The following is an 11,403-nucleotide window of genomic DNA, read 5'->3' as shown; positions in this document are numbered from 1 at the left end:
GGGGGGGGGGGGGGGATGAAGGGGCGTTCGTGTAAGAGCCGCCGACGGAGCAGCGTATCGCCCACCTGTTAAAGTTCTCGTCGGACTTTGGAAGTAACGGAGGACGGGGACGGCGGCGGCGGCGGCTCCGGAGTTAAAACCCGGGAGTTCGTTTTAATAATCTCGGCGTCAGCGATGTAACGCGCGCTCACGTTACACCGGTGTGATAAGATTACAAAGAGGAGCCGCCCACCAGCGCGTTCTCCGTCCCGCCGAGGATTGCGGAGATCGGCTTGTGGAGTCACGGAGAAGTTTAATTCTTAAAATTGTTCCCCGAGTAGCCGCTTGTTAAGCGTCTACTTCCCGCTCTCCCCTTCCCCTATTCCCCAACCCTTCGCCACACCTCGCTGGGCGCCCTCGCTCTATGTCTGCAACTTCGGTGGATTCTTTATCAAAGTTACACCGGACGGGGCGGGTAATCGTCGTGTGCGGCGAACTTCTTAATTTTTATGCAACCGCGCGCCAGACCATTTTATTTTATGACGATACCGCGGCTGAATATTAATTTAGCGGCTTACATAATATTTCTATAATTATACGACTTTATACAGTGTCTAACGCAAGCCGTTTCGCCTGTCATATAGCTTAGGTCGATGTGAACAAAAAAGTCCTCTACTATTTCGCAAAGAGCCACGCAAAATTTTGAGCTATTAATTATTATTGAAGATACATCGATGCTCCTTTGATTAATAATTTAAACATTTTTACGGCTATTTGCGAAATGGTGAGAGAATTTTTTGTTCTTAATGACCTAATCTACGAGTATATGACAGCTGTTGTATCTAGCAACAAGTTCAAGGCTCGAAGTCCGAGGCTCAATATACTGATGTCTGTCGCTACGTTGAAAAAAACAATTTGGTACTAAAATTTGGTAAACATTTGCCAACCAAATATCTGATTACTGCAATCAAATAATGCAGTACCGTACTAAATGATGTATATATACTAAATATACATTATACGGAAGTATAGTACCGCATATACAGTACGGATCTCAATTATTTGGTTGCAGTGATCAAATATTTAATAGGCAAATATCCAAATTTTAGTATTTATTACCAGATCCTTTTATCAGTGTAGGTGCAACAGCTGTAATTTATTCGTAGAATTGAACCAAGTCTTTTTCATTTTCGTTTCAGAGGATCAAACTTCGATTCTCGCACAATCAAAATATTTGTTCGCCTTACATCCGGCATCCTGTATAAATTATTCGCACGCATAAAGTATATATATGAAATATTATATTATATAAAATATGTATAAAATAAAATAAAAAAACATCCAAAACAACACTCACAAGATGTAGAAAGTGACAACGAGACCGATGAAAATCGATATTGCCCGATCTTCGGCGGCAGCGAGTCCTAATCGCTTTTTTCTTTTTTCAAGAATCGTACCGGAAATTAATTTTAATTGTTTTTCACGTTAATTACAGGATTGCTATCGGGAGCTTCCGATTCGCTCGCGTCGCGCTCGACTTGACACAATTTCGTCGGGACGACGGGACGAACTGTCGGTCCACCCGCGTCACACATCCCGGCGGCTCTCTTCGTCGCCCTTTGAGACCGTCCGCTTAACATTAACATAATACCGGGAATAACCGGGACGAATCGCTTTGCATTCGCGCCGCCCGCACCGCGAACTATTCCGGATGCATGCCGACGCGATCGTATGTGCTGCACCTTTGTGCGCAGCGCGACCGGTGGCCTTTGATGTTCGCGATTTCGACAAAGTGCACGAACCACCACCATCGGCGCCGTTCCGCCTCAATGCATCGCACATTCCGCCGAATGCCATTATCTTATCCCTCGCTACCTGCCGTAAGACTTCGTCGCGCACTTTGGCATTGGCTCCGGCCGCTCATTCGCTCCGCTTCGAAATTCGTTCCCGATCTTTTTTCGACTGTGAACCGCTTCCGCAGAATGCCGGGGTGTGCGCGATGATGCACACTCGCGGAAAGCCCCGGCCCCTGAAGCAGAGGCAGCGCTCGGAACTGGCTGCACTTTCGGGACTATTTGACCCATGAAATCGCGAATAGAAGCTCTGCCCTGAATTCTGCCGCGAATTACAGCGTCCTCGTCTGCCGAAGTGGCCTTCAACGACGGTAATTTTCGATTCCCGGCTGCGGCGCGCGCAGGCAATTTTAACGATAGCGCGGCAGATTTAACGCAGACTTTATTCAAGCGTATCCGGATTAATTCATTAATCTGCGTTTGGTCAGGAAAGTAGATAAATCGGTATAATTCCGAATCTTTCGATTATTAACTCGCAACGGAGAAATATTTGGATTTGCAGACGTAGGAAAAATTTTAAAAAGTGAACACAATTTTTTCAAGCGCAACGTTTACTCCACTAAATAAATTATGTAATTCTTGCAGCGAGTCATCAGTTAATTCAACGATTGCGATATGGTCATTAAAACTGTATCAACGTAATATATTGTTGCGCAAACGTCAATGCAATCTGTTCAGTGGATATAACATTTCTTGAACGGTAGATACGCATTTTTTTTCAGGATTGTCGCAAGTAATAAATTATTTGAAAGAAATAACATTACGTTAGAAAAACATGAAAAAACTTTTTCGTTTCCGAGTGGGACAATATTTAATACATAATAGAATAAATTTTTTCTTTTAATGAAAATCAAATATTATTCTCTGTAAATACTTGTTTTCCTATGAAATGATATTATTTATTCCAGTAAAACAACAACATTCTCGTTCAAATAAAACAATAATTGATATTAAATTGTGTTATCTATATGAAATGAATCAAACAAACACGTATATTAAATCCAAAGAAACCTTTTTCTCTGTGTGCATAACCCAAATACGCCATATAAAAACATACATCGCAGGCAATGCAGGCACTGACGTCTGCTGATGAAATCGATAAATTCTCGTCACATTCATTTTTTACAAAGTATATTTTGTCATTGAGTTTTTCTAATTACAGAACATGTAGCTTTTATTGTGAAATATGGGTTGTAATATATTAGTTACATTTATTTACTTTTATAATTTTCATAATTTGCTTTCCCTCGCTAGAATTTAGATGAGAGGCGAGCACCTCTCTTATGCTTTCTAAGTCCATTTAAAAATGAGATAAAGCCTCAGTATAATCCAAAAATCACCCCGGACTTGCGAGCAACGTAAGCGTTTCCGAGCGCTCGTAAACGAAACTCAGCAGTCTTCGATTCGTTTACGCCATTTCCTCCAATCTACCGACGAGGAAATATCATACCGAAAAATCCACCGACATACACACATACGTACATGTGGTCTCTCGCGTGAAACCGCAAAACGAGTTGAATCACTCGATAGTGTCATCCGACCGCAGCCGGAGTCGGATCGGCGAATCGACCAACGTCATCGTCGTCCTGAAAATCCTTGTGGATGCTTTACGAACGCGTACGTCCTCCGTCCGTCCAATTACCGGAAGTCTATCTTGCCGGGTAAGAAGACGTGCCGAATGAGGAGTCGCGCCCATATCCCTGCGCAAACTCCGTGGCATGGTGGCCGGTTGCACTGGTTACAAACCGGTTGTACGAGCAACTTTTGTAATGAGATTCCTCAAACACCGCCGACGGCCACGGTGGACGATGAGGGGGGGGGGAGGAACGGCGGCAAGGGGAGGGAGAGTTGACAGGGACGGAGCTAGCGAATTTTTAATGAAGCTCGACGGTACTCGGAATTCGACGAGAAGACGGAGAGACGTGTCGCGATTATATCAATAATATCCCCGTATATATTTTCAATTCATCCGGCAATATTACACATTTGCGAAGAAGTTACCAATTCCCCCACATTTCAGTGTAACAACGAGATCGACCGACGCGACTGCGATTACATCGTGAATCCTCGGGAAAGTAAAAATACGCATTTCACGGCGTCGGGAGGGTAAAAATATTCGAGAATTCCCCCCGCGGGAATTATATTTATGGTGTCCTCTTGCACTTTATAATATATCATCGATCTTCTTCCGCGCGCGGTGTTCGCGTTACGCGAATACGTGTATATATTCGTATCGTATCGTAAATCTTTGCGGAAATATAACGGTGTAGCTTTATCGCGTTATTCAAAGTCACACAACGCGACACGAGATACACGTGAGGTCGACAGCCAGGCGGGTTGACGTTTTCGCGAAGAACAGTATCGGCGCGGTCTCTCTCGGCGCTGTGTCGGTTGGGCACCCACGGAAAATCACACGGGACACGCACGCATGCACGAGCGCGGCCGTTCACACGCACGGGGAGAGGGAGTGACGTGTAAAAGCGGGAGTGTAGCGCCCGGTTCGGAGTCATCGTCGGCCGGCAAGGCCAATCATCTGTTCGAGGGCAGCCATGCAGAAAGGCGCGGTGAACGGATTCGGGTTCGTGAGATATGCCGATCCTGGCCGGTCGGATTTCTTCGCGGACCTTCGCGTGCGCCAGACGTTTAAACAATCCCAGATACGTGCATGTAGCGATTCTCCGGCTGGCTGAGACACGAAAGAGAGAGAGAGAAAAAGGGAATTTATTTATCCGTTTATCAGCTCTTTAATAACCCGTGTCTGAGGCACAACGTGGTTATTTGCGTGGCGATTTCCTTCGAACGATCGCAGAGGACGCGGACGTATTTGCACAATCCTCCTCTCTTCCTTTGTCGTACGAAAACAAACGGTCTGGCGTGGCAGTTATCGGCGCGGCGGCCGCTAATTCGCGAGAACCACGACGAGCGTAGAACCGGACCAGCTGCGCAAGCAACGATAAGCGCAATAACTGCATCGATGTGGAATCGCGACGATGTCGATTGGCGATGCAAATCGCGCGACGAGGCGAGAGAGAGAGAGAGAGAGAGAGACGGCTCGAACAACGGCGGCGGCAACGCCGAGCTTCAGATAGGGACGCGGGAAAAACGTTTCCGCCCGCGACTCAAAGCGAGGAAGACGGAGGGGAAAATCGCGTTATGAGTTTGTTACGGAATCGCGAATGATCCATCTCGGAGAGATGCTCGCTCTCTCGTCCAGGCGGCCATAAATGTTTCGCGCGGATATTTCATTTTGCCCGGCGCAACTTTACACGCGGATCCTCTCTCTCTCTCTCTCTCTCTCTCTCTCTCTTCCCTCGCTCGAGGAAAACCGCCGCAGCACCGCGGAAAAACTTTCGCCTCCGCGATGAAATTATTTGCGCGACGGTCGTTATTATTTTTCAGCGGCGCATAAAAATTTTACGGCGCCGACCGTAAGTCGGTGGTGAGAGAGAGAGGGAGAGAGAGAGAAGAGCAGCGAGATGAGGATGTTTCGCGAAACGCGTGCGCGCGCGTTTCCTCCTAGAATTCTCCCTCTCTTTTTCTCTATCTCCCTCTTCTTTTGTCGTCTCTCCATCTCTTTTCTTCTTTTTCTCTCTTTCGACGCACTTGGTATATAGACCGAGGAGGAACGCCGGTAGTCGCGAGGTTAACTCGCCACGACTTCCGAACTACGAAACTTATCGCCTGGCCGAATGTTTGCAAGTTCGTCGAAAGAATATCGCACGGCGAAGTTGCGACTTTTATTAGCACAAGGCGGCTGGGGGGAAACGTGATTTCGCGGATTTTCGCCCAGCCGCCTCCCATATATATATTTCCTTTCCGCGTAGAACCGTGCGTTAACGTTCCGGCAATTAACCTTCCGACAATTAACGGTCTTAATGGACTATCGGGGCGATATCGAGTACACATGTTCGTCTTAAATGTGTGTATAAGTCGGTTTTCTTTGATAATTAAACCGTCATCGGCGCAATTAATATGATTTTTATCATTTCGTCGGCGAGTCACGAAATAGATCTCACAGTGTACGCAGCCTTTCGTGGCAGGGCCGCTATTTAATTACGCGGAGTGCTTGGTGAGAAGAACTCACTCACACATATACTCACTCTCTCTCTTTCTCTCTCTGTTCCACTCTCCCTACCCCCACATATCACTAGGCTAGTGCTACATTTCGCGAAAAGCCCAGTCCGCCAGCCCGGGGGAAAATCAATAATACCTTTAATCCGTCCCGGTGAAATAAGCTCGCGCTGAGTTCATTACCGCGCGGTTACTTTAACCCGCGAGAACACTCGGTGCTTTTGGGGCGACGCGCGACCCACGCCAGTATTTTTCACCGTCCGCGTGAAGTTTCGGCGCTTGCTATTAATCGGCGAGCGTTTGCGGCGAGAAAAAGCGGGTCTGTCGGATCGAACGATTCGATCCGTCATTTATCAACAATGAAACTCGCGAACAATTCTCCAAGTGGACGAGTGGTTCTTCTTTTTCCTGGCGTTTTTTACGCGTCAAATGGAAGATAACTGTCGCAATGCGCTCCTTCGGGGAGATTTAGATTTCGACAGAGGCTATAAATTTCACCGAGGTTTCGATTAAGTATAAAGGGGACTCTATTTCGAAAAGATTTATTACAATCTTTACAACCACTGAAATTACAACCATTGAAAGATCCATTAATATTAATTGTCACAACGGGGCTCGTCACTTTCGACAATTTTTAGCAACGATGTCTCATCGTTGCTTTTTTTCTCAATTTTTTATTTCTTACTATTCTTAATTGATCAAAGAGGTGAGGCAACGAATTAAAAAAAAATCTATTTCGCAAAGCTACTTCCCATTCCCGCCGGGAGGTGGGAAGGTGGACGGGTGGCGGCCAGGTGAAATTACTTTCTGAAAGGCAAAAGTCCGAACTATGTTTCAGTAACAAAATCCAGGTCGGAATTTACCTTCGTCATGGATAAAAAATTTTTGAAAGCAGGCAAATTTGCTGTCCCCTTGTAGGAAACAGAGGAACGAAATGGACTTTAACTGTCAATCGCGATCTCACTATTTTTCGCAAACCATCGCCTTGACATTTCCCTCGAGATCCGGCGGAATTTGTTGACTCCGAAAATTAACCGCGTAGATCCATCGGGTTTAATGTCGCGCCGACATAGCTCGGGGCTTACGTCACGTGCGAGAAATAGGATTCGTTCGCAGGTTCGACGTGTGGAGGTCGAAGAGATCGCATTGTCCGGTCCACTCCATTCGCGCGTAAATCAATCCGCGCGCGGTAACGCGCGTCGCGCCCGCTGACACGCGCGGCCGCGAAATAAAATTACGATTTGTAAACGACGGTTGTATCAACGTCGGCGGCACGCTCGCGAACGGCCGTGCGGAATTGATCTACCGCCGTCTATCGCGCGGCCGCGTTATCCTATGAGAGCGGCCGCTCGATCGAGCAGAACGTAAATCAAAGGAACGAACGGCGACAGAACGCGATGGTAGCCCGCGCGATCAAGCCCTTCATTTGCCGCCATCCTCTTCAAAAACGCGCAAATGTCGCGCGATCGAAACGCGCGCGAATCTTTCGCGACGTGGGGACCGCGACGTGTTACTCTCCCCCGACATTCCGTTATTTGAAAAAGAGAGGTTCGAAAATTAAAATTTCCTGTAACACCAATAGTCGGGAAGGTCTATCGACTTATTTCGAAATGAATAACAACGTCATGCGCAGCTCAATGTGCCTCGGACGTGTGTCGGGCCTCAAGGAGGAGCACGCGTGGTCGCGTTGGCGCACCGCGTGCGCCCCCTGTAATTTCACCGAAACTGAAGCTTTAATCGCGAATTTCGCCTCGTCTGAGCGCGAGATCGGCGACGAGAGGCGTCACTGACGCGTGTCGATCGCACGCCATCCCGTTCCAAGGTTAAGGGCAGTCGGCATTGTTCGGAAATTAATGAGGCATCGCGCGCGACTGTGAAAAAAGACGCGGTGAGACACGTTGTTTGAGAACATTCTTTCGGAAAAAATTATACTTTCCCGGGGAAGTTGTTCACCTCGCGGGGAGAGGGGGGGAGATCCTGCGGGGTGATTTGCGCGACCGATGCGCACCGCAAACTGGGCAATATGCAGGCCGTAACGCATACGTGCGCGCCGCATGGCGTCGCGGTGTTCGCAATTGGGACACTTCGCGGCGCGCACGAGCTGCATTGCGGACCATTCGCGGCGTTCCCTCCCCGAAAAAGATGCAAGAGGCAGCCCGTTATGAGCTTCCTCCTGACCGACGGCCTGCTCGCCGTTCGTTCGTCGAGAATTTCTTCGGTGTGCGCGCACGGGAAAAAAAGAGCGACTCCCACGAGTAAAAATCGTCCACATACAGCAACCTCGTAGAAATTTCATGCACTTTTCGAGCAGTTGTTTAACTGGGCAGTATTATTCAATGTTGCCTGCGCGGAAAGAAATCAGTCTTAAATGAAGAATAGGCATTCTCATATGTACAAGCAAGAATATCACAGTCTTGGTAGGTTTTTAGTCTTGGCTTGATTGAATTTATATCGGTACGATATTACTTGAAATCAATTTAAGGGGAGTCGTCTAAGAAGATTACGATATCCTTGCTTGCAACTAAAAACTGGATCCGAACCGAATTGAATTTCGGTTGTACGGTGTACACGGACGGATTAATTCCTCTTTCCCGCGTGCGTGACGTGTGTGTTGCTTTCGAGCCGAAAATTCTCGCGTGACAATTCGACCGACGGCCGGAGTCGATATCTCTGTTTTGACGTCGCGCTTCAAACATTAACGCGCAATGCGCCGCCGCGGGTGTCCGTCGAAGAGCCCCCTCCCCGTTCGACGTCGTTTCTGGGCCGGGTGTCAAACAGCCGTGTTCAGTGTCAAACGGAGGCACGAATGAATTATATTCGCGTATCGATCGCGCCTCCAGATCCGAATTACAGCGCGATAAGCCCCGTTTACTCTCAGCCTTCCCGGCGTACATACGGACGTTTTACCGCGCGGAAAAAATGACGTTGGAACAAATTACACGATACACAGTCGGTCGATTCTCCCTCGCGATAAATAAGATTGCATTATTCGATAGCTCGCCGCAGGCACGAGATATCGTAATTGACATCTGTCTAACCACCGGTCGGTGGTGCTGCAACGCCTCGGTTGGAAATTCCTCGGCCGACATGACGGACGTAATCGCATTCCGCCGACGGAGATTTCCACCGGGGGATGCGGGAACGGGACGGAAAAGCGCGCGCACGAGGCGCGCTCGGGAAACATAATCGATAAATCGCGCGCCCGATGACGACTTTTCCGTTGGACATCGGTTGAGATAAGGAACACTGCGGAGCGCGACGGTGTGCGGGCCGGGAAGTACGGGAAACAGTCGAGATTCTCTCCTCGGCACACGTCGCGTCGCCTCGTTTCCGGCGTTTCATCGCGGGACACACGCGCGCTAACGATATCGCCGGTATAATCGGCAAATATTTTCATTTCGCGTGGGATCGTTATTAAACTAAACATCCCATCGCGCACTTTATTCGAAAGTGCAAAGGAGGTCTCGCTCGCGCACGCGTCGTGATAATAAACTCCCCCTCTCCTATTGTAGCGCGAAACAAAGAGCCGGAAGATGCGTAAATTTTAGCCGGCCCTCTGGAAATTGTTGCCGGCCCACGTTGTGTTTTTCACACGCACACATGCGTACACACGCGCGCACACACGGCGAGCCGTTAATGTCTTCGCGAAATCCGCGAAATCGAAATAGAGGGTGCCGTCGGTCGAGCCGGCGAAGCTTTTACCGAAGCTCTCGCCGAGCCGTTCGCAGCCGTTCGGAGCTTTCACTTAACTGTTTACTGCTAATGAAGCTATCATTATCCGGACGCTAACGCCGGGGAACTTTTACGGAGCCAATCTCGGCGACTTTTAGGAGGTGACGACGGTCGCCTTTTATTTCGATACATACGCGTGATGCTTGCTTCCGGAGACGACGCGCTCGAGGATTCACCTCGGGATTGACTCGGCAATATCCACGAGGTGTCTGGAGGCATTAGGCATGTTCTTTACGACTCAACTGGCTGCAATAGCTTGCGCTATTTTTCTCTTTGCACGAAATCACGGTTACAGGGTGGTCCCGGATCAACGTGGGCGAAATTGATTTTTCAGATTTGTGAGCCGGACAAAAAGCCTCCTCCGCTATTTTGCTAACGATCGGATAAAATGTCGAGTTATTAATTATTGAATGGCCATCTTCGATGATTAATAACTCAAAATGTTGCGTGGCTGTTTGCAAAACGTTGGGGGACTTTTCCGTCGACAGTCTGACAGTCCGTTCTACGCCCTCGCGAAATTTCTCCATGTTGATCTGCGACACCCTGTGTACCCGTTTCTTTTAAGTTCCCGAAGTGTGCACTGACAGCGACAAAGAAGAGACCTATACCTCCGGGCGAATAACGACCTCGTGATTTCGGAAAAGGTACGATCGAGATATCTCTCTTTCTCTCGGTAAGACGACTCAGAGGGGAGCTTCTGCGGAGGGTCCCCGCTCGGAGCCGCGTCTTCCTTCTTCCGTTGCCACGTAGCCTCCGAGATTCCTCGCGAGCAACGTTCGTCACCTCCCAGCGCGCGCTAACGGGCACAGGTACGACGGGGAGGCAACGATATTATCCCGCGACATTATCCTGAGGCGCGCGATCTCGCGGGACTCGTCGGCCCGCCGTGCGCGTCGCGACTCTCTCTCTCTCGCGCACGCCGCTCCCGACGCCGGTACTCACCCAGAACATGACGTTAAATCCGAAGATCACGTACTTGAGGCAGCAGCTCACCTCGCTGGTATCCCTCCGGTACTTCCGCACGGCGGGCATGGCTGAGAGACATTTATCTACCGGTCGTACAAACCGCACGCATACGTGGCCAACACAAACAACACAGAGCGGATGTACGCGCGCGTTGCGACGAGAGACACGGCGCGAGCGGAGGAAGAAAGGGGGTTGCCGGCGGGGGGAGCTGGTATATACGGTTATACTTCACATACAACAACGAGGGGGGCCACCTTCAGCACCTTCGGCGCCGATCACGAGGACGACATGGCCAGCGTGCGCGAAGGGCTTTTGCCTCCAGCCGCCTCTTTCCCCGATCGGCTCCTTTTTCGGAACGTCCGCGCGCTCTTTCTCTCGTTCTTTCTCTCTCCCCCTCACTCTCTCTTTCTTTCTTTCTCTCTCTCGCTCGCTCTCTCCCCCTCCCTCAATCTCTCTCGCTCGCTCGCTCGGACTCGGTCAATCAGCTGATCACAGTAACGCACCGTTCCGCAATTACGACTGCCGCCATTGTCACGTCACGGCGCGCACTGCTCACAGCCGGATCAACGAGACTGCCAGTGAGTCTCCGCGGTCTTCCCCTCCCCCCGCGCTCTACTGCACAGTGCGCGCTCCGCCACCCCCGTGCTCGCTCCCTTCCTCTCGCGGGCTCTATTTCCCCTCCGCGGTGTGCGATGCGTCGCGCTCCCACCTGCGCGTCGCCCCGTCGGTCTTTCTCTTTCGCCCTTGCCCGATCCCCTCCGTGCCCCCCGCCTCTGCCCGTCTGGCTACCTTCCCCTACCTG

The 11,403-nt window shown here is 49.7% G+C and overlaps 1 protein-coding gene across 7 annotated transcripts in view; it reads right to left on the bottom strand.

The window, feature by feature from the left end:
- The window catches only part of LOC106746766 (tetraspanin-5), a 126,486-nt gene extending 115,299 nt beyond the window's left edge, over window positions 1-11,187 (bottom strand). For 4 of the 7 annotated variants that reach the window (XM_014623762.1, XM_014623759.1, XM_014623765.1 and 1 more), the window contains exon 1: window positions 10,578-11,187. In XM_014623762.1, the coding sequence (XP_014479248.1) occupies window positions 10,578-10,667 (90 nt within the window). In that variant the 5' untranslated portion in view covers window positions 10,668-11,187. The remainder of the gene's footprint in view (window positions 1-10,577) is intronic. The other 3 variants (XM_014623761.1, XM_014623760.1, XM_014623763.1) reach the window with 1 other exon arrangement.
- Between the last annotated feature and the right edge of the window lie 216 nt (window positions 11,188-11,403).

Source organism: Dinoponera quadriceps, unplaced genomic scaffold (genome assembly GCF_001313825.1).
Source record: "Dinoponera quadriceps isolate SergipeBrazil2010 unplaced genomic scaffold, ASM131382v1 scaffold1565, whole genome shotgun sequence".
Classification (NCBI taxonomy): domain Eukaryota; kingdom Metazoa; phylum Arthropoda; class Insecta; order Hymenoptera; family Formicidae; genus Dinoponera; species Dinoponera quadriceps.
Note: the sequence above shows the minus strand (reverse complement) of the source record. Positions and strands in the feature narration are given on the sequence as shown.